General features: G+C 47.2%; 2 protein-coding genes across 4 annotated transcripts in view; one reads left to right on the top strand and one right to left on the bottom strand.

Moving 5' to 3' along the window:
- The window catches only part of TMEM45B (transmembrane protein 45B), a 31,619-nt gene extending 12,097 nt beyond the window's left edge, over positions 1-19,522 (top strand). The window contains exons 2-6 of one of the 2 annotated variants that reach the window (XM_081240827.1): positions 13,382-13,578; positions 15,716-15,922; positions 16,717-16,901; positions 17,372-17,517; positions 18,618-19,522. In XM_081240827.1, coding sequence (XP_081096953.1) covers positions 13,398-13,578; positions 15,716-15,922; positions 16,717-16,901; positions 17,372-17,517; positions 18,618-18,729 — 831 coding nt within the window. In that variant the 5' untranslated portion in view covers positions 13,382-13,397 and the 3' untranslated portion in view covers positions 18,730-19,522. Of the gene's footprint in view, positions 1-13,368; positions 13,579-15,715; positions 15,923-16,716; positions 16,902-17,371; positions 17,518-18,617 lie in introns of those variants that run through there. The other variant, XM_081240826.1, reaches the window with a different exon arrangement.
- A 2,732-nt stretch (positions 19,523-22,254) lies between these two features.
- Positions 22,255-23,461, bottom strand: part of NFRKB (nuclear factor related to kappaB binding protein) — a 36,294-nt gene continuing 35,087 nt past the window's right edge. For both annotated transcript variants that reach the window (XM_081239023.1, XM_081239024.1), the window contains exon 27: positions 22,255-23,443. In XM_081239023.1, coding sequence (XP_081095149.1) covers positions 23,318-23,443 — 126 coding nt within the window. In that variant the 3' untranslated portion in view covers positions 22,255-23,317. The remainder of the gene's footprint in view (positions 23,444-23,461) is intronic.

Below are 23,461 nucleotides of genomic sequence, written 5' to 3'. Positions count from 1 at the left end.
TGTCACTTTTTTTTTTTTTTTTGCTGAGAAAGCTTTACAGCACCAAGTAACAGAAATGGTATGGGAGTGATTCTTGGTTTAGCTTTCAAAGACCTCTTAACTGGAAGGTGAAAGCATTAGATACTGGATTTTCTACTGTTGGCTTTTCCTTCTCAGACACCTTCAAAGAAGCCTGCAAACTCCTTGAAGGCTGGGGCCCAGTCTTACCTCTGTTCCTCCACCCCCAGAACAATGCCTGATACATAACAGGCACTGAATACACATGGCTTGGATTAAATTGACTCTGTTATCCATTTATTTATTTATTTATTTATATTTTCCTTTGTCAACTTATTGGGGTTTTTTCCCATTATCCATTTTAAATTAGCCCTTCCTACTTGTCCCCTTGCTATTTCCTCTGTTCCTTTTGCATCTTTTTATGTCACTCCCTCTGGGAGGATGCTACCTCAATCTCAAATCTGATGTGTGAAGTGGCTGTCAGAACCCAGACTGGGAAGATCTCAAACTCAGGACTCCAGGTAGAATTTCTGCGGGTGAAAACGCCCCATATCACCTTACTAAAGATGTAATAGTTTCTTGGGTTTTTGGCAGACACCCCACCTCCATCCCATCTGTAGCCACAGTTCTGTTTGACTCTTTTCCCTCCTCGTGCTCTGTGCCTTGCTGTCCTGTCCCTCACTTCCTTCCACTCTCCCTGATCTGGTCCCCACTTTGACCCAAACCTTCTCTTTGTTTGGTTCTTTGTTTTCCTACCTTCCCTCCCCTTCCTTTATCTACCACCTGGCATATTTTGTACAAAGCACGGTGGTGTACTAATTTCTGAAGACCTACCCTGCCTGAGGCAGACACCTTTTCAAACCCCACTCAGCCCAGGAGGAAAAATCTCTCTCTTCTGCCTGTTTTTGAGATCGTTTCTATGCTTTGGTCTCACTGGGATTATTTTTATATGGAAGGCTCTAGAACAAGAACTAGGCTACCACGTAATACAGTGACCTGTAGATTAGTGTTTCTCAAACACTACCACTCACCATAGAACATGTGCTCCCACGACACAGAGGCTTAGCAGGCAACAGCCTGGCATAAGGAGAAGCCTCTCTTAATGCCAAAAAAAAAAAAAAAAATAGGCTACCTCAAAACACACCTCTTTCCAAAAATCTTTTGGTGAAACTGACACTCTAGAACGGTACGCCATATTGGACCTGTGAGATCAGATATTCCTTTGGGAGGAGGGGCTTCCCCACACCAGCCAAAGAGGCACAGCACTTTTAAGATGCTCTTGTAAGGACTTATCTAGGCTGAAAAATTATATGGAAAAGCAACAGTACCAGCAACCTTCTTAACGCCTGGATTAGGAGATAGTTACCCTATGATTCAGGATCAAAGCTAAGTTGCATCAGTTCAGTTCAGACCAGGAACTATAATTGTATGTTGAGGCTTGTGCTAAGCCATGGGAAGTTGAAGATGAAACAGATAAGGTCTCTGCTCTTGAGGAGCTATAGTCTAGTAAGACATGTAAATGTGTTATTTTAATATGACATGGTAAGTGATAAAAATCAAGATGTCTGAGGTAGTATAGTAGCACAGAGGTGGAGCACATAGCCCGACCTGGAGGTTCCAGAAGGCTTTCCAGAGGAGATAAGCCCACCTACTGAAAACTGAGTAAAGGTAAGCCAAGTGAAGAGGAAATGAGAACGACATACTAGGGGGAGGGAATAGCACAGGTCAAATGCACACTGTAAAGGTCATGGTGGGGAGAAATGGATGATGAAGCTGGATACACACACCAACAGCCAAGACCTGGGGACACGCAATGCAAATCCATGAGGTGGTTAGTCAAAGAAATATTCTAAATTCTATTGTTTTGTAGTCAGATTCACACTGTAAGTAGGTGACGGTGGCTGCAGAGTGGAAGGATTTATGGACGCCAGGACTAGAGGGGGTGCCGTAGTCCAGGCAAAAGACCACGAGAGCCTAGATGAGATCACTGCTGTAGGAATCAAAGGAAAAGGGAGGGGCTTCCCTGGTGGCGCAGTGGTTGAGAGTCTGCCTACCGATGCAGGGGACACGGGTTCGTGCCCCGGTCCGGGAAGATCCCACATGCCGCGGAGCGGCTGGGTCCGTGAGCCATGGCCGCTGAGCCTGCGCGTCCGGAGCCTGTGCTCCACAACGGGAGAGGCCACAGCAGTGAGAGGCCTGCATACCGCAAAAAAAAAAAAAAAAAAAGGAAAAGGGAGAACACCAGAAAATTTGGGGAAGCAAAATAAGCAGAATGTCTAGTCTCTCGGGGAACTGGGACACTGCAGGGCAGAGCAAAGGACAAAGAGGAATCTAGGATGACCACCCCCTCCCAGGATTCTGGCTTTGAGAGTGACTGGATGCTAAGCCATTACCTGAGTTTGGGATACAGAAGAGAAGCTGATCTGGTGGGGAAGGAAGATGGGGAATTCAGTCTGGGACATGTTGACTCTGAGGTGTCCAAGAAGCAGCTTTGTGTTTCCATTCATGTCTGTCCGTTCAGCAGATGGTTAGATATGTGAGTCTGAAATTTCAGCGGTCAGGGCCAGAGTCCTGGAGTCATCAGTGTGCACATGGAAGGTGAACCGTGGGTGGGTGTGAGTTCTTGAGACAAGAAGACACATAAAATGGACCCGAGGAGGCTGCTTGTGTTAAAGGAGAGGAAGAAGGTTATGGCAGATGAACAGAGAGAGCCAGGAGAGATGCATTACAAAAGCCAAAGGGCATAGATAATCTCAAAGATAAGTGACTAGTTGACAGTGTCAACTACAGAGTAGCCTCGGGAACAGAAGAGAGGTCTGTTAGATACTATTTTAGAGATTTCCATTGGATGAAACAATACAGAGGGCATTTGAATACAATTTCAGTGTGGTGGTGAAGAGGGAGGACCAAATAGAGTCAGCAATTGTCTTTCCAGGTTTTTTTCAAGAAACTTAACTGATGTTGACAATATCTGATTGCATTACACAAAAACACCCAAATTCCTTTCTATCCAAAGAAAATGTCATTCAAGTGGTAACTGAGTTCAATAATTAATGACTTCTCAAGTAACTTTTAATATTAAAGATTGTTTTTAATTATAAATAATTATCAAAGTTATTTATTGGCTACTAACTGGGTGAGATGATGAGGAAAAGATCTACATGTTTTCTGTTTTTAAATTTTTATTGGAGTATAGTTGATTCACAATGTTGTATTAGTTTCAGGTGTACAGCAAAGTGAATCAGTTATACATATACATATATCCACTCTTTTTTAGATTCTTTTCCCATATAAGTCATTACAGAGCATTGAGTAGAGTTCCCTGTGCTATACAGCATGTCCTTATTAGTTATCTATTTTATATGCAGTAGTGTGTATATGTCAATCCCAATCTCCCAATTTATCCCTCTCCCCAAAGATCCACATATTTTGACTATATAAAGCATAAAATTTTGCAAAATTATATGTTGTTTGGAGATAACGTACATAGTAAATGTATGCAGTATATAGTAAAACAGAAAGAAGTGAATGATAAACGCACAATTCATGATGATGGTTGCTTCTCAGGGGGAAGTAGGGGGAGATGATCAAGGAGGGCTCAATGGGGGATTTCTCTGGCAGTCCAGTGGTTAAGACTCCACGCTTCCACTGCAGGGGGCACGGGTTCAATCCCTGGTCGGGGAACTAAGATCCCACATGCCGCATGGCACAGCCAAAAAAAAAAAGGAGGGGTGGAGGGGTCAACGAACAGGAAGCCCCAAGGATGTTAGGAATGTTTTATTTCTTAAGTTGGCTCGTGGGACACAGTTGTTAAATTATTCTTTGTACCTTTTATATACATTAGATGTATTATTCTTATGATTGAAATAGTAAATAGGAAGAAGGACCCACGGTTGTTCTTTTTCCTTTTTCTGTTATTATTTTGTGTGAAAAAGTCTTGGGCCTGGTCATAGTCGAAGGGGAAAAGGCTATAACGGGTGAGATAAGTTCACATCGACAGAACGAGGCCCAGAGGGCACAGGTGAGGATGAAATCGGAAGCACAGATGGAGGATGGTCCATGAAAGGAGGGGTAAGTCTGAGGAGAAGAATGGGTGTGGGTATGTATGAATCTGTAGGTGAAGGAGAGGAAATTGAGGTGATGATGCCTGAGTCTCAATGATGTTGTCAACTTAAAAAATATTCACAACCTAGAAGTTGTGAGTTATGTTTTATTCGGCGGGAATTTTTAGCACTTCAAGCCCACGAGGCAGTATCTCAAGTAACACTGAGAAGACTGCTCCAAGGAGGTGAGGGGGGAGCAGGATATATAGGAGTTTTGCAACAAAGGGCAGGTAGTCTGAACGTCAAACAATTATCGTAAATTAAAGAAAACCAGATATCCCAAGTTAAGGAACTTAGCGCTTTTCTATGGATGGGAAGATGCAAGAGTCTGGGCTCACTGAAATCATTGCTTTGCTGTGCACCTCAGCTATCTGGGGCCAGTATCCTGTGTTTTCTCATCCTGAGTCCCCTCAGGGCTCACCAGCTCACTGTCTGGTGGTGGCTGCAATCGCTGACCACGGTGACATCCTTTGTTTACTGACCTGGCAGGAAATATTCCATTTCTCAGTGTTAACAGAATGAGAGAAAAGGTTGACCTGGAGTTGGCTGAACTCAGGTTTGAGGGAAGCTATGCGTTTTCAAAGACTAGTCTACGGGAGACGGGGGGAAGACTTGCACATGGCAAGAAGGGCTGCTAGTGAAGCAGAAGGCCCAGCAGCCGTCTTGTTCACCGAGGTAGGTACTGGACAAGTTCACTGAAAGCAGGGAACGAAGGGAAATATACTAAACTTTTTTGCTTGTTGCTTGGAAAATAAGCCAACCTTTCAAGTCCAGAGATGCCCCTTTCACTCTAACGTATGCTGAAGTGGCAACTGGTAACTGCCTCTCTGTTGTTGACATCCATAACCTGAGTTCCATTTTCCCTTGCCATGACTCAACCTGCTCTAATTTCTTTTCATTTTTCATTTCAGAAGAGGGATTTTAGAACTAGGAAGGGCCATGGAGATCACCTCTTCCAAACTATACCCATTTAACAAACAAGGAAATTCTGATCCTGACAGCTTATGTATCTTGCTCAAGATCACAGAGTAAGTTCACAGCAAAACTTGGACTAGAACCCAGGTCTTCTGACTCAGAGGCCAAAGTTCTTTATTAGAGCTTTAATGGAAGCTTTAAATGGAAGCTTTTAATGAAGCTTTGTTCTTCAGTCCTTAATTCAAGATTCCAGTAAGATCGCCTAATTCTCAAGAGTTTGAAAGAGGCAATCGAGAAATGCCCAGCTCCAATGCCAGGCCCCTCCGTGAAGCCTTCTCAGATTCTCTGGTGAAAGTTATTCACTTTCTACTCATGTCCCCAAGCACTGCTGTCAGTATATCTCATGACGTTCAATTTTTCACAAGTATATAGCTCCCTGCTGGATTATAAACTCCCTGACGGGAGGGATCCCTTCTTATTCATTTGATTATTTACTCAGCACTCAGCATTGACTCTTGTATTTCATAGGTGCATGTGGCGGGGGCGGGGAGCAGAAATGAGAACATCTTTTGTTTAGGAACCCAACCGAGCTGGGAGGTCACTGAGCTCTTGTTCATGGTGATCTTTTCCATATCATCATGAATTCATGCCAGAACAAGGTTCAGACTCATTCCAGTCTTACTCCTTCTGACCATGCTGTTCAAGGACCGGCCCCACAGAGAAAATAACAATGACACAGTAGCTGTCAAAATCTGAAGACGAGTGATGGACTTCAGAGTCGCTTAAGGCCTCTCAGGCTAGCGTAGAGCAGGGATACACCGTGCCTGAAGTTCAGGACTAAGCCATGGTCACATCAGCCTGTTGGAACTTTCAACACTGCACCTTGTGCTTCTTCCACATTCTGTTAATAAGCAGCTCATAGAACAACGAGGGGTATCAACCTTGTTATTTGCAGAGGAACAGAAAGCTGAGTCAGGCACAGTTGGTTGTATTCCAAAGTAAATGCAGACCAGAAACCATCTGAGTGTTTCCGTTGGCAAGGACAGATTCAGAAAGTATAAAAACCATGTTCTGCAGTAAAAGAATATGCTATATTCTTCCCATAACCTATTCCCTACTGACCAAACACACTTCCTGTTCCTATTAAAAAAAAAAAAATACACTCAACCACCACCCTCTCCAAGGTGAGGTAAAGGTTCAATAGTGATTTCCCCACCTTAGGGTCAGCCACTCAAAGCAAAGGAGCTTTGGTTCAGTCATTTACTTCTCCTAAGAAAGAAGTCCAGGTTTCTCCCCCATGGACTGTGGGAATGGGTATAAGAGCACCAGAGAAGAGAGGAAACAGACATTTATTACACACTTGTTCTAGTTAGCTCCTGGACATTTTCAGTTAACCCTCACAAGATCCCTGTGAGGTAGACATTAATGTCCCTTTTTAGAAGGAGGGGTACTGAGATTCAGCGAGTTTATAGGACTCAGCCAAGGTCTTTGACTTTTTTAAGTAGACTGTCTTTTTCCATTCCCAATCAAAGATGATTTCGAGGCTTAATGCATTCCCCCCATGGAAGAGAAAGCCATCTGGTCTTTTCGGTAAAGACGGTGGGGATGGCAGGGCAGGAACAGTGAGCAGCTCCACCCAGCCACAGGGATGATTAGCTGCAGCTGCCTCTCAGCCTTTGCATGTGCTGTCTGCTCTGCCCAGAACTCCATGCATACCACCTATGTTTACCTGTTTTTCAAGGAAGCTTCAGTGACACTTCCCTCTGTAATCTTCCTCCTCCTTCCCTCAGGCTGAACTGGAGTCCTCCCTTTATAGTCCCAACACTCTATTAAAATAGTTCATATATGTGTCACAATAGCTAAATTACTCTTTCTTCACCACAGTTTGACATTATTATAGGCAAAGCCCTCCCCTGAAGATGGATGAAGTCCATTTTCAAGAGTAAAAGGGGAGACAAGGCCACCAAGACAATTCAATGGGGGAAAGAAGAAACTTTTCGACAAATGGCTGGGATGACTAGATATGCGAAAGGATAAAGTTGGATCCGTACCTAAAAAGTTAATTAAAATGGATCAAAGACATAAACATAAGAGCAAAAATTATAAAAATATTAGAAGAAAACATAGGAGTGAGTCTTCATGATGGTGAGTTAAGCAGTGGTTTCCTAGATATGACACAGAAAGTACAAACAAGAAAAAAAAAAAGATAAACTGGATTTCATCAAAATTCAAAGCTTCTGTGCTTCAAAGGACACAATCAAGAAAGACAACCCACAGAAAGGGAGAAAATATTTTCAAATCATGTATCTGATACAGGACTTGTATCTATAATATATAAAGAACTACTACAACCCAACAATAAAAAGACAAATAACCCAACTTAAGATGAGCAATGGATGTGAATAGGCATTTCTCCAAGGAAGATATACAAATGCCCAATAAGTGCAGGAAAAGATGCTCCACATCACTAATCATTAGGGAAGCAAAATGGAACAAAACAATGAGCTACCACTTCACACCCACTAGGATGGCTGAACTAAAAAAAGATGGACATAATTAAGTGTTGGCAAGGATGTAGAAAAACTGGAACCTTCATACATTGTTGGTGGGATTGTAAAGTGGTGCAGCCACTTTGGAAAACAGGGATGAACCTTGAAAACATGCTAAGTGAAAGAGGCCAGCACAAAAGACTGCATACTGTATGATTCAATTTATATGAAATGTCCAGAATAGGCAAATCTATAAAGTAGGTTAGTGGTTGCCTCGGGCTGTGGGGGACAGGAGGGAGGATTGGGGGAAACGGAGTAACTGATGGGTGAAAGGTTTCTTTTGGGGGTGATGAAAATATTATAAAATTGACTGTGGTGATGGTTGCACAACTCAGTGAATATACTCAAAAGTCACTGAATTTTACACTTCAGGTAAACTGTATGATATGTGAATTATATCTCAATAAAGCTATTTATTTAAAAAACAAAAACAAAAAGCAAAAGGATATGGACAGCCAAGAAAAAAACTGTTAGGGAAGTGGGCTTATACTCCGTAAAGTTCTGAAGGGAGAAGAACCCCCTGGCATAAATAACAAAGAAAGGCAGGCAGCCTAATTTCTATTTCCTTCCAGAAAAAAGGAGAATACAGCAGGGCCTCACAACCCCATCACTAGGAGCTCGGGGCTGCACATCTGTTGCCGTGGGGGACTGTCCTGTGCGCTGTAAGATGTCATGTCTAGTGGCTGGTCTCTGCCCACCAGATGCCAGGATCACCACCACCAGCCACGCGGTAACCGTCAAAAACGTCTGCAGGGCTCCCCAGGTGGCGCAGTGGTTAAGAGTTCGCCTGCCAACGCAGGGGTCATGGGTTCGAGCCCTGGCCCGGGAAGATCCAACATGCCGCAGAGCAGCTAAGCCCATGCGCCACAACTACTGAGCCCGCGTGCCTAGAGTCCGTGCTACGCAACAAGAGAAGCCACCGCAACGAGAAGCCTGCACACCGCCACGAAGAGTAGCCCCCGCTCGCTGCAACTAGAGAAAGCCCGCTCACGGCAGCGAAGACCCAACAGTCATCAATCAATCAATCAATCTTCAGACAAACGGTCCCCTACAGAGAACAAACAAACAAATAAATATATATATATATATATATATATATATATATATCTTCAGACAAACAGTCCCCCACAGAGAACAAATAAATATATATATATATATATATATATATATCTCTTCAGACAAACGGTCCCCCACAGAGAACTACTGGACTCAAAAAATGGACCTCTAGGTTTGCCCTGCAATGTAACAGACCCCTGGGTGTCTGAATTCGAATTATGTTGTCTTTCTAGGCAGGACAGTAAGGTGGGGCTGGAAGAACCATTTCAAGAGAGAAGATGCATCTATGTGATATCAGGTAGGAAAGGAGGTGACGAGTCAGGGCAGCTCAGAGAGAATTTACCACAATTGTCTTTGGCACCTTTTTGGTACAATTTCTGCCATTCTTATGGCACCACAACTACTTCTTCCCTGGATTTAATAAAGACTTTCAATATTAAAAAAAAAAAAAACAACTACAAAAGCCTGAGCGTCCCCCCTGTTAACGTTAGCCTAGTATACAGCTGTATGGTTCAGAACAGGCTAGGTTCTGCTGGATAATAACGGTCCACAGAGCTCAGTGATGCTTTACTGTTTACTTCTCATGCCATGTGTTCATCGCGGCTGATTTGGGGCTCTGTTCCATGTCTCCCCACTCTGGGATCTAGGCTGTCGGAGGAGCTACCGTCATACTGATACTGATAGTGATGAGGGAGAGGTGACTGTTCTGGGGGTCTTGAACTGGCAATTACACATGTCAGCCCAGAAGTAACACATCACCTACGCTCACAACTCACAAGACCCCACCCAACCGCAAGGGGGCCAGAAAGTGCAACCATACCACGTGCCTAGAAGACAGAGCCAGAAATGCTCAATGAACACGAAATACCCTCGAATTATCTTCCATACTGCTTTCCCTGTTCGTGCAAATCATACACCTCTACACGTGTATACAGACATGCAGAACGTTCACTGCTGCACAAAACAGGGTCGCATTATAAGCAGTCTTTTCCATCTTTCATGTCTCCCCCAACAGGAACTCGTGCAAAACCTCCCAGAACAGCAGGTATAGTGCTAATTCATTCTTGTTAGTGGTTACGTAACATTCCACGGTGAAGATAACTTAAGTCACAGGTGTGACTGGAACTGAGCAGAGGTCCAGGCTGTGTAGTTGGTAGTCTATGTATCTGTATCCTGTCCTCACGAATTTGAGGAAATTGGCTTCAACTCTTCCCCTGCCATGAATGGCCAGTCCTCGATCCTGCTAATTTTGGAGGTTGCAAAGACGAAGCACATGAGGAACAAAATTCACTTTTCTTGCTCCTTTTTCTGATCCTGTCACTCATCTACATACACCCTTTCCTTCACAATTCCTACTTTCCCCATCTAAAATAGGGGGAAGTGTTGGATTTATTAAAAAAGAAAAGGCACCATATCGTTTTATTCTTAACTGCAGGCAAATGGCACCGGCCACGGTTTCTCCTCTCTTTTGCACCATCACCCCCTACTCCTAGAATTCTCCCTCCCTCCTCTTTCCGTGCTCCCCACTCTCCCCTCCTTTTTCTCTGACACCTTCTACCTTGTCTTCCATTTCAATTACTTTAAATGAAAAAGAGGAAATGCAGACTGGGGAAAACGGTTAAAAACTAGGAGTACAAGGAAAGCTGGTGAAACCTTACTCAGACAATGTTCCTTTTCCAGTGATCTCCCCAGACGTGAAATGAAAAGTTGCCTGAACCTCTAGCCTTCTCGGCTTCCAGCTTTAACTCAAAGCTACTACCCCTCAAAACATTTAATCCTCCCATTATACTCCCATTCCATCTCATGTAATATTAAAAGAGAGTAGGGCTTCCCTGGTGGCGCAGTGGTTGAGAATCTGCCTGCCAATGCAGGGGACACAGGTTCGAGCCTTGGTCTGGGAAGATCCCACATGCCGCGGAGCAACTAGCCCCGTGAGCCACAATTACTGAGCCTGCGCGTCTGGAGCCTGTGCTCCGCAACAAGAGAGGCCGCGATAGTGAGAGGCCCGCGCACCGCGATGAGGAGGGGCCCCCGCTTGCCGCAACTACAGAAAGCCCTGGCACAGAAACGAAGAGCCAACGCAGCCATAAATAAATAAATAAATAAATAAAATTTAAAAAAAAAAATTATAAAAGAGAGTAAACATATTAAAAATAAGGGAATTTATCTTTGTGGAAGCACTCTCTAATGTTTTCCTATCTGTGGCTCTTCTGTAGATCGACGTATTTTACTGTGCAATGGCCACACCATTCTGTGTATTCAAGGGCACTCACCCCTTAAATGTTTGCTTTCTTCTTTAATATTTTTTTAAATAACATATTTATTTAATTTTAGTGAAGTTGTACCCTTTTTTTTTTTTTTTTTTTTTTTTTTTTTTTTTTTGCGGTACGCGGGCCTCTCACTGCTGTGACCTCTCCCATTGCGGAGCACAGGCTCCGGATGTGCAGGCTCAGCGGCCACGGCTCACGGGCCCAGCCGCTCTGCGGCACGCGGGATCCTCCCGGACCGGGGCACGAACCCGCATCCCCTGCATCGGCAGGCGGACTCTCAACCACTGCGCCACCAGGGAAGCCCCTTCTTTAATATTTTTAAATTAGTTTTTAAGCTAGACTTCTCAGGGACTTTATCTGAATGGTATTACCCAAATTATTGGAAGTCTAAATTTTTACTGTTCTGTTTGAAGTTACTGTCTTGTTTCTTTTTTAAAACTGGACCCGTCCTCTCTCTCTAGACATTCTATAATGTAGCTAATCTAATAACCTATTCATTTGTTAATGGAAGAAATCTACCTCCCCTGTTCCTCTTCCCCATCAAATCAACGTACTCAGACTTCCAGAAAGTTAAAAGGAGTTTCTTCAGACATGCTGCAGGCCCTACGATCCACTGGCATGAATTTTAAACCAGGTAAAAGGGAAGGGTGAGGCTTGACAAATCGGTATGGACGCCACACAAGCAGACAAGGACTGTGCCTCCATTTAGGGTTCTGCCTCTCAGAAAAACAGGGAAGGGCAGGGAGGATTTGTAAAGCTGGTTTTTCTGCACTTCTGACTAGGAAAACAAAGGAGTGTAACAGGCTTGACCTGGAAAGGGACCTGTGTTAAACATTAAATGAAAAGTGCAGCTTTTTTTTTTTTTAATGTTTTTCAGTAGAGGATTAAAAAAGAATGAGAAGGCCTTCCAGTTACGGCAGCATAAAGAGATAGGCGATTCCTTTCTGCAAAACACCCACCCCGCCCCCTGCAAAAATATAAGCACAACACTAGACAAAATTATCAAAACCAACCATTGCAGGGAACTGGAAATTGACCAAAGGTAGACAACAAATTGAGCTGTGGTGATCGTTAAGTTACTTGTTAAATAAGGGTCCTGGAATGTTGGATGTCGCATCGTGAGCCTCAGTCCGACAAAAGCCCACAAGAGAACCGAAATAGAGAAGGTGACTACTCACAGCCCTGGAGGAGTACAGGGTGGGAGGTCAAGGCAGGGTGCAGGCAGAGGGAAGCCAGACTGGGACATACGCCTTTATTAAGGTCCACAGATGGTGTGCTTCAGGGTCCCCAGGGAAACCAGACTGGACAATTCAAACCCAAAAGACCAGGGTTCTGGTAAGTTTTGCAGGGGGCTCATCCAAGGGGTACACCAGGGGGAAGGCCCTCGGACGTGGAAGAGACTGTTTATCACTGTGACTCTGCAGCTCTTTCAAGGGCATGCTCACAGGAGGGGCCGGTGTCAGTTCAAGGCCCCTCCAGGCCACCGGCCACACAAAAGGATGCTGAGGCGGCAATATTATGGAGTAGTTCAGCTGAACAGTGGGAGGCTGTGGGTTTTGTGGCCACACCCTAACAAGAGTCCCCCTCACTCAATGACTTTTAAATATGCTGGTACTGGCCACGAAAACAAGTTGCTCGGCTGCCAGGAAACAGACACAGCTCAGGGCAGCGATGGGGGGGTCAGAAACGCTTGGCTTCCCGAGCTAAGCATGGAAATGAACACTCGGGAATGAGCAGGGGAAATGCACAGCTGGGGTGAGCAGCAGACCAACCAGGAATTGAACAGGGAAAACACTAGAAATGAGTCATGGAAGGGCTGATACAAGCTCTCCACACATCTCTGGCTGAATAGCCTGTCATTTTACCAAATTTGAACGACCACATTCATTTATACTTAGAGGGCTGCATTAAAACCCTCAATTTTTCAAATTAGGTGAAAAATATTTTTTCATTTGCGTTATCTTTACAGTGATTTATTATCAATTTGTGTTATTCTGTGAATTATGTGGTTTGTGTCTTCTGCCCATTCTTCTACGGTCCTTTTCTTATTAACTTGTAAAGGCTCTGTAGTGGAATATCCATTTATCACAGCTATTGCAAACGTTTTCCCAAATGGTTTGTCTTTTAATGTTTTATATGTAAAATGCTTATGCAGATGACTTTCTCTTTTCTAGTTCCCTCCTTTACCTCTATGTTTAGAAACGCTTTTCTACTCTAAGATCAGGAAGTATTTACCCATCCTCCTTCTCCTCCCTTCTATTTTACCCACGTTTTTAAAGCCTCAGGGCCGGTGGTATTCTCCTGGGCTTGTAACTCACTGAGCGGACGAGACTTCAATGACGTAACACAGGCTTATTCTATGAGAATAAGGGGCTCCTTCTCAATATGGCTTACAGCTCGGAATCCTCGGTCATGGATTGTGTTCCCTGCCAAATTATCCATTTATGTCTTCCCCATTCGGCCACCTAACAGCTGTCCCTTTATTGTTTAGGTATCCTGGGACCCCGATGGCAAATTTCAAGGGCCACGCTCTCCCAGGGAGCTTCTTCTTGATAGTTGGACTGTGGTGGTCAGTGAAGTACCCACTGAAGTACTTTCACCAAAAGGGGAAGAGAAGCCGACTGACTCACCACTATCAGCGTCTTGAGGTCATTGAGGCCGCCATCAGAACTTTATTTTCAGTCATCGGTAAGGAGGGGGTCATTTGGCCCCGGGATCTCCCTGTGATACCCAGAACCCGTAACCCACTTCCTGGACCCTGTGAAAAATGGATGTCTCCACTGGCAGGGATAACGTAACAACAATTTGGGGCGCTAAATATTTTACCATAGCATCTATTGTGTACCGAGCTTAGTAACGTTGACAGGTTAATAGCACCTTACATCATAGTTCTAAGTTTCACACTATGAAAAACTACCACATAGATTGCAGCATTCTTTGCCCTAGAAGGATACAGGTATAATTTGTAGGAACACAGGCATAAGTTGTAGAAGTAGAAGACATACTTTATGATAAAGACAAAACAGAAAAAGAGAAAAAGAAGAACAAATTAGAGTTAAGCTCATGTACGTAAGTTATGAGAAGGTACTAAACGGAGCTTAGTTTTCGAAAAGTCATTTTTCCCCCCGGCTGTCTCCCTCCACTAGAATCTCAGGAGTAGTTAACACCCAACTTGTACCCTCCATCCCCAAATCTCAAGCGCTTAGAGATGGGGATTCATGCTGGAAGGCTAGTCAGAGAGGCAGTGGAAGAGAGTGAGAAAAGCCAATAGACAGCTGTCTGAGGGGGACTTTCCTTCACTGTGTCCCACTGCAACAAACCCACCCACTCCCATGGTCACCTGACAGCCATCCAGCCCACTGGTGGCCCTCGCGGAACAAGCGGTGTCAAGAGCTGACAGGATTCCTTGTCAGGACCAGCCCGTCACGTGACTGAGGAGGGAGCTCACCCTGCCGCTACATTCTGCCACCTGTCCCCTTTGGCCTACAGTTTCTCCAGGGAACGGAAGCAAGGGCAGTAGCTCCCCGTGGAGTGAGCAAAGGTCACGGTCTAGCTGAATGTCCCCTTCACCAGTCACCCAGGCATCGGAAAGGCTTTGTCGTCTCTCTCAAGCTGCGAAAAGATAGGGCCCATGTGGCTTAAATGGTAAAGGACAGCATCAACTTGGCCTTAGAAGAGCTAGAAAAATGATATTTGGCCTCCTTGCTATGTGAAAATACTACTCACCCAACAATGGTCTCTTGGGCCTCTGCCACGTGCCAGGAACTCGCTGTCTGGGTGCAGGGGGGGGAACAGACACAGTCCCTGCTCTCAAAGGCCCTCTGCTCTCCTGTCACTGGGACGTCTTTTTCCTGGGTTGCTTCCACCAGCACGTTCATCCTTTATACATGAATTCAGAAAGGGGCTGGGGACTTCCCTGGTGGTCCAGTGGTTAAGGCTCTGCACTCCCACTGCACGGGGTCCGGGTCTGACCCCTGGTCGGGGAACTAGATCCCACATGCCACAACCAAGAGCCCGCACATGGCAACAAAGACCCCACATGCCACAACGAAGACCCGGTGCAGCCAAATAAGTAAATAAATAATAAATATTAAAAAAAAAAGGAGGGGGTATCTGGGTTGAGAAAGGAATGTTTGGGAAACAGGGTCCAGAACGTTGTCCCGGAGGACTTATTCTAGGCTCCGAGGACATTCTGGGCACCAGGCAGAAGGCGAATCTTTTGCTCCCAAGAAGTGTGAGCTGCCCTGTGGCACTGCTTCACCTGTGTGCCCGCCCCGTCTCCTGAGCTACAGGGTGGCCAGGATCACCAAGGTGTGGTCTTGGCCTTGTTCTCCCAGCGTCTGGGACAGAGGCCGAGCGCCCTGGGAGGGACCCTCAGCTCCGAGCTCGCCCTCACACACCCGGGAGTCGCTGGGCTTGCCACGGCTATCTCCACCTGCAGTGTGTCTCGCTGGCATTCTATCATTTTCCACCTCATCGTTCCTTTCCAGGTTTATCTCATGGCTCGCTTGGCAGAGGGGACCCACAGAGAATGCATCAGCCACACTCTGGCTTAAGAGACAATGCCTTGCTGTCATCTGAACTGCTGGAAAACGTCCTGGGGGCCTCAGTGGCTGCGTTCCTATTGCCTCCCCCTCCCCTCCCCCAAAGGAACGGCAACAAAGGCAACATGTCTGCACAGGTTCCTCAGCAAATACGTGTTTTATCCTGCAGCAGCTGCATCTGGGGCGGCAGAGCAGGTCCACAGAGCCGTGGGCCACCTGCGCCGCCTGTCTGTCTTGGAGCTGTTCTCCCCTCCCTAAGCTCCACTCCCGCTTCCCTGCAGGCATGCTGGCAGAACAGGTTGTTCCGGACGGGCCCCACCTCCGCCTGTCCCACGGGAACCACTGGGTAAAGCTCATGAACTGGCAGCACGGCACCATGTACCTGTTCTTCGGGGTCTCGGGACTCGTGGACATGCTGACCGGCCTCATCTCCCACATCCCCTTGGGGCTGGACAGACTGGTCATGGCTGTGGCAGTTTCCAATGAAGGTGACTGGGTGGTGTGGGCGGAGACTTAGAGGGACTGGCGCACAGCAGATCAGAAATATTGCAAGTTTAATCATCTTCCCCAGGAAACCCTAGTCTCTGAGCTTCAGAATCCTACACGGGACTTGATCCCGTGCTCTGGATGGTACAGGCGGCACGTTCCATAGAGCAGGAAAGCACGAGGCTTTTAGCCAGGGCTCTGGCTGACCGAGCACCAAGCCCCCCTGCCCGCCCAGCGCCCGCCCCCGCCCCGCCCTCCGCACGAAGTACTGGCCGGGTGCCATCACGCAAGGGGGTGACCCTCTGGTTAGGGGAGCGGTTCTCCGTGCTCCACCCCAACCTTGCGCTGTCACTGTCCGGACTCCCACCCAGCGGCTAGGACCCATCTCCCAACGCAACTCATGTTGACTGGATGAGAGAAAGCATGTTGTAATCCAACCCCCTCGTTGACTTCTGAACCTCAGGAAGAACTGAAAAAAGGTTGAACGAGGGTAAAACTGAATGTCAGGTACACACACGCAGCTGGTCACAAATCAGCAACATCTCACCTTCCCATCCTGGACTGAACACTACCTACCACAGAGTTGGTAAAGAGATGCTAAGATTCATCCTCTGCTGCTTATACCTGCTTACACACCCACACCCACAATAACCTGCAGCAGTTTGTTGTCCTACATTGTCACATAAACTGACTTCCTAAGTGCCAGACAGACACTTCCTAGTCAGGCTGAAGCTGGGAACGATCCCCTGGGGCGAGGACGGGCCCAACAGCATCCCCCCCTGCTCCATCCACACAGGCTTCCTCTTGTACCACCATGTCCACCACCGGCCGCCGCTGGACCAGCACATCCACTCCCTCCTGCTGTGTGCCGTGTTCGCAGGGGCTGTCAGCCTCAGCTTGGAAGTGATCCTCCGGGACAACATCGTGCTGGAACTCTTCCGTACCAGCCTCGTTATCCTGCAGGGCACCTGGTTCTGGCAGGTAATTATTCAAAACCATGCTCCTCACCTGGTGCAAGGATGAAGCCGGCCCGCTGAGCGCGTCCACTCGAAGGGGGTCAGAAGCCACTTCTCTGCTCATGCCCACCCCTGACCTACGTGACTTTAGCCATTGATATCCTGCTGACGCATAAACAAGCGTCAACAGAGCACAGGTAGCCAGCAGGCCGAGGATTTCCCTGCCTGCCCTTCCCAGCAGAGCTACTGACACCACTTACAGCCTCTACTTGCTAAAAACTGTTCATCTGAAATGTGGGCCCTGAAATTTTAAGTAAGGCTACACTAAAACCAGAGCTAACAGAGCAATGTCCTGTGCAGAGGCCGTTTGATGCTAACAGAGGCATGGGGAATGAGTTGTCTGGGCAACTACAGACACTCTGGCAGCCACAGGGGGCTAGGGGGCTTCTCAGGCCCACCTAATGACAAGGCTGGCTTCTCTGTATAATCCACCAGATCGGGTTTGTGCTGTTCCCGCTTTTTGGAGCACCCGAATGGGACCAGAAAGATGACGCCAACATCATGTTCATCACCATGTGCTTCTGCTGGCACTACTTGGCCGCCCTCTGCATTGTGGCCATCAGCTACTCGCTGGTTTACTGGTATGTCCAAGAGAAGATGATTTTTGCCAAGTCTGTCCTAACCCGCTCTGTCCCCGAAATGTATTACACTACATCATCTTTACCTCCACGCCCCACCCTTCATAACTAAGCAGTGCTAACGTCTACCACTTAATGAGGGAGGGCCAACTATATGCCAAGCTCTGTGCAAGGCACTCTATGCCTGCACGTGAGGGTGCTGAAGTCTGAGAAGTTAAAGGACCGTCTGTCTGGTCACCGCGACCTCACAGACCCAGGTTTTGAATGCAGTTCTGACGGATTTTAAGTCTGCAGTTTGACAGGAAAAACTCTGCATTAGGCATCAGTACCGAACCGCAGTCCCTGCTGTGTCCCTGGTTCATTCAGAGCCCAACACCTTATTCCTGGATTTGCCCTACTTCCCAGGGACATGTGACGGTCAGGTAAGACACCACAGCAGCAAGCACTCACGACAGCGCTCGCTCTCCCGAGGTTACCAGAGTAGCTAGTAATTCCTAGGCACTGACTGTGTCCCAGCACTGTGGTCAGCACTTCAAGTGTGTAAATTACCCCACTTAATGCTCACTTTATAAAGGAGGCACGTGATGTTTATAGACGGGGAAACCAAGGCTTCAAAAGACTGAGGAACTGGATCAAGGTCACCCAAGGGGTAAACGGCAGAGCCCGGCTCTTTAACCACTGCACACCCGGTCCTGCTAGTTCTGTGTCGTCAGAGCCGCCTCTGTTCCTTCCTAGTTCCCGATTCCCCTACCCAAAGCAGGGACACTTCACGCAGAGAGAGTTCCACACAGACCAAACAGAAGGGAGAGCAGGCCATTGTTTCTCTGAGTTCTACTGCCCGGTCAGTGAATCAACCAATTGTGGGGCGGGGGAACTAAGCTGAGTCTCAGTTACATCACTGACCTTTAAGTGACCGTGAGTCCTTTCACCACCCAAGAGCGTTGTCTAAGAAATCGGAGATGCAGATGAGTCACCACAGTATTTATCTGATAGAGACATAAAAAACATGCTCTAAGGGCCGGTGGACGCCTTCGCATCCTCGGGTGAGGGAATAAGGCAACTTGGGGCTCGCTCCATCTGCAATTATTGTCTCCCCGTTACAGCTTCCTGACACGGGTAAAGAGGCCTGGAGACAGAGAAATCATTGGGATTCAGAAGCTGAAGTCGGATCACACCTACCAGAAGGCCCTCCTGAGCGGCTCTGATGAGGACTAGGGGCGGCCATCGATCACCGGCGGAGGATGGCGTGTCCTCCGGGTGCACAGCTGGTGGTCAATGGGGTGGCTCACTTCCTCCACTGAAACCCCCATTGTGTTCCGCTCTCAAGAGTCTGTATATTTGCATCTGCTCGTTTAACCAACTAAAGTCTGTGCTGGTGTGGTATACTTTGTAGAGAAAAACGAAGCAAGCCTGTATTTGTGTCTCAGTGTGAAGAGAACTCAGACTCTGAAAGTTTCAGAACAGGAAGTGGCCTCATGGGTGAATTCAGGATATGACTCCAGCAGAATTCACTGCTTTTGATAATTTAGCCCTTTTTCCCTCAAGAAGGCAGGTACTTTCTTATCAGAAAGTGAATGACAGAGCCTTTATTTTAGAGATATAATTCTAATCCGTATTTTTTAAAATAAAATAATTCACGAGCTTTGGTATTTTAAACATTACTTGCTAAGCATCTCCTAACTAATCACAATGTTCTGGAGTTCTGCAATACCACTCACTGTTGATAAGTGACGACGTTGGGCCAAAGGTAATTTTTTGGGTTAAATCGGGAAACCAGTGAGTGGTCCAGCTGAGAGCTGGAACCCAGATATTCTGACTTCTCAAAAGTACCCTAGTAAGAGGGTGCCGACAGGAAACGTCTATAATGAGGTAGAGAGGAAAATGTCAGGTTATGGAAGGCCTTGAATTTCAACATAGCTGAAAGCAAAAGATAAGAATCCTGCAAAGGATGTGAATCTTGAACTAGTGACATAGTCTTGATACTCGAATCTTGGTTCTGGACCTGTTCGTTTTTTTCTTTACGTTTCCTTCAACAAACACTTATTAATCATCTACTTTGCACCAGCACTGAAATGGCTGTTAAGGATTAACGAACTATGTGTCCAGCAAAGAATTCACAGTCTAAAGGGAGAGATATAAGCAGTTATGTGCAGGGTGACTGGTGCCCTAAGGGGTAAGTACAGATACCATGGGAAACGAAGGCAGGGAGGAGAAGGTGTGTGTTTGGGGGGTGCCCTACAGAAAAGCACATTCCAGGCACAGAGAATCCAGGCACAAAGACAGTGACAGTACAAAAGAACGCGGACAGTTAATCAAGCTCTGTAAACTCATAAAAGTGGGTTAGGACAAATCTGAAAGGTCATAGGGACCCACAGTGCCATTCATTTGTACAGTATTTCCCAGACCTTAAACTGCATTCTATCTCGTTTGATTCTCACAACCACCTGTACTGCAAGAACATCAGGGATCTTCAGAGAACCGGATCAGCCTAAGACCACACAGCCACGAAGTCCTAAAGCCAGCCTTCAAGTAAGACTCAGAGGCTAGCTTCTATCCTGCTATGCCCTCCGCTACTTCACACCAAAACGGCAGGGATCAGCTGTGTGAAGCACGTATGCTCTTTGGAAAGAATGCTGTACTTACATGAAAGGCAACCTCCCACGGTCAGCCAGCATCTCAGGGTCGAAGCCACATCTTAGGGATTAAGAATGAGCTACTTGAAGACACTGAATTTTGAGAAGAGAACCCGGGAGCCCCCTTTCAGGACCCACTCTGGCCTGCCTGCTGAACAGGAACCCAAATGTTCATTCGGCAAGTCCTGAATGAAGCATGTTCTATTCAGCCAGTTCTACTGTTGGCCATTAATGTAAAACATGTTCTTGCCTCAGGGACTGGAGGTGGGAAGAAGGAACACAGTCGCGGGTTTACTTTCACAGTAAAGATCTCCATCTTAGATTTTAAAAGTGGGGAGGGAACAGAACACTTTAAGGAAATGCAGCATTTTCTAGACAGTGAGGGGCTCAGGTGTGACGGTCAGATACAAAGTATTAAAGTTTGTTCTGATGCACCTGACAAGCACTGTTTGGTATACCTTCATGGAAGTGATCAACCTGCATAAATATTCTCAGATGTAGTGATAAAGTACAAACCGATCACAATGCCATTCACCAAATCTAGTCTCAGGTACATGGTCTGAATAATTTCATCAGCCTCTGAGCCTCTGAACCAGGTTCTTCTGGAATTGTTCCCCCCAAAACACCCACCAGCTACCATGTCTCTACAAGACCCCTGGGGTCTGCACGCAAGGAACCATGCCTGGTGCAAACACCAGTGGTGTCACCCAAGCAACTCTGGCAGGGGATGCCATCCTCTGGGACCCAAGGGCAGGCTGGGCAGGAAGCACCGGGTCACACCTACCACCGGCATCCTGAAACTAACCCGCGGGCTAGGATGTAAATATCTGCGGGCACCAAGGAGACAGGCAGAGTCAAGTGACTTCAGCAAATAAGAGTGGAGCTGAGGGTTGAGACTGAACAAATGATGAAATCATTTGTTAAGTAAATTCAAAAGGGGTTTGTTTTAACCAGCAGTAAATGCCAGAGCCAGGATCCCTCAAGTTTCTACATCTTTCTCGTTTGGAAACCGGCACACGGGGTTTTCATGTGACATGTGCTCTAGGAAGTAATGCCACGCAGACGTGCTCTCCCTCCACTCAGGTCAAAAACCAGTCTTTTCCTTCCCGGCAGTCTCCGCCTCTCCCCATTACCAATCTTATTTCTGCACCAGCCTCCTACCCCCCACCAAAAGCTCAATCTCACCCCTGCCAATTCACCTCTGCTCTTTATAATCCAGGCTCACCACTCCCAGCTCCGGACGGTCCCCACGTCTCATCAGGACACATCACAGCCACGTCCCCACAGGAAGGCAGCAGAAAGGGCACCTGAATTAAAAGACTGCACTCACAGCTTGGTTCTCTTTAACTTCAACTCAGGCTTGGATTTTCTCACAGTTAGAACAGGGATGGTCATGTCTGTTTTACAGAACTGCTTTACGCATCAAATGACTGTGTACCCCAGTGAGCCACTCTTTCTCTGCACCACTGCAAGTTGCCTGATCACTCAGCTTCCACCCAGCAACCGCTCCAAAGGAAGCCATTCCAATTATTTGCCCCCCAACTCCACTTCCTCACAGAGACCCCGTCAAAGATCATCACTAAATTTCCATGAGTTAGGGATACATTTTTAATAATCTGGATACTTTCAAAAAAGACAGGGAAGCCCTGTCATTACAGAAAAGCTTCACCACCCAACCCCTGCTCCAATACGAAAGAGGCGTATACTGTCAATAATCAATGCTTTTAATTACATTCTAAAATATCATTCTGAGTTCCGCCTATAGCTCGATGGAGGCTGAGAACCGTGAAGCAGCCAGGAGCAGGTGACTGTAAACCCAGACCCGCCTCCTCTGTGACTGGTGCTGCCTCGTGGCTGCTCCCACCCCCTAACCCTTCTCCCCCTCGTGGCTGCTCCCACCCCCTAACCCTTCTCCCCCTCGTGGCTGCTCCCACCTCCTAACCCTTCTCCCCCTCGTGGCTGCACCCACCCCCTAACCCTTCTCCCCCTTGTGGCTGCACCCACCCCCTAACCCTTCTCCCCGTCGTGGCTGCACCCACCCCCTAACCCTTCTCCCCCTCGTGGCTGCTCCCACCCCCTAACCCTTCTCCCCCTCATGGCTGCTCCCACCCCCTAACCCTTCTCCCCACCTCTACTCTGCAGCAGAAGCGAGCAAAGCTCTACCTAATAGGTCACATAAGAAACATTTCAGGCTTGAGGCCGTGTGGTCTCTATGACAACTACTCAGTTCTGCCTTCTAACTGAAAGCAGCCATAGGCAGTACATAAATGAATGGGCACGGGCTGTGTTTCAACAAAGCTTTATTTACAAAACTGGGTAGCCAGCCCAAGGGGCATGGTTTGCTGACTCTTGCTCTGGAACAAAGCAAAACGTATCATCTCTGAACTGCAATAAAGCTTGTGCTGCAAAAGCAGCATCTCTGCTGGCGTCTGCCTGCTCTGTCCACTAGCCCTGGACTCACGTGTGAACAGGTTCGATAAGCCCGTCTTAAAGACGGGCCTGACAGCCCATCTTTAAGAAGGGCTGCCAAACTAATCCCATTTCAGTGGGCCCACCTGACCTCACTTCCCACGTTTCTCCCCCACCTCACGGCCTCTCTGTTACCATGCAGAGATCAAGTAAGCCTCCAACTTACTAAGAATCTTGCTCTTCTCTCATTCTGGTCAAAAGAATAAATCATCAGTTGTGGGGGGAGGGGGCATGCTAAGCCCAGGTTTCTACTTGATAAGGATGTACAAGATGTTCTTTAAAAAAATAAGTTACATAAAAATGTCTGGACACAGAGCTCCTAACTAGACCACCAGCCACAGAGAACACCAGAGCTAAATAAACCCCGCACAGCACGAGCCTCGTCTGCCGTCTGCACACCTTCTCACCGTCCGCCCGTCCTCAGAGCCTTGCTCCAGGAGACAAGTGGGCTTGTGTGGCCACGGCGCCCTCACACGACCCCACCAGAGAAGCTTCTCCTGGACCAGACAGAACAGACCTCGCAACCCCTGCGCACCTGGCGCAGCGCACTCCCCGCCGAGCGACAGCCAGGCCACCACGGTCCCTCCGCTGGCCTTTCTCAGACAGACGTGCCCGGGGGGCGATGCAACACCCGCTCCTCCCTTTCGGCCAGAAGGCCGACCGGGTGTGGCTTTCGCGGCCACCATCTTCCTCCCTGAGAATCACTGCTGTTCAGGTGCCTGTTTAGGAGACGGGGCTGTGGTCACGACGACCGTGGAGACGGCTTTGGAGGAACCAGAAGCTGTTCCTTGTTGAAGGTGGGATGCGGGGACAGTCTGGATGCGCACCTGTTTGCAGAAAGAGTG

This window comes from Mesoplodon bidens (genome assembly GCF_964165515.1).
Source record: "Mesoplodon bidens genome assembly, chromosome: 7".
Classification (NCBI taxonomy): Eukaryota; Metazoa; Chordata; class Mammalia; order Artiodactyla; family Ziphiidae; genus Mesoplodon; species Mesoplodon bidens.
This window is presented reverse-complemented; position numbering and strand designations above follow the sequence as displayed.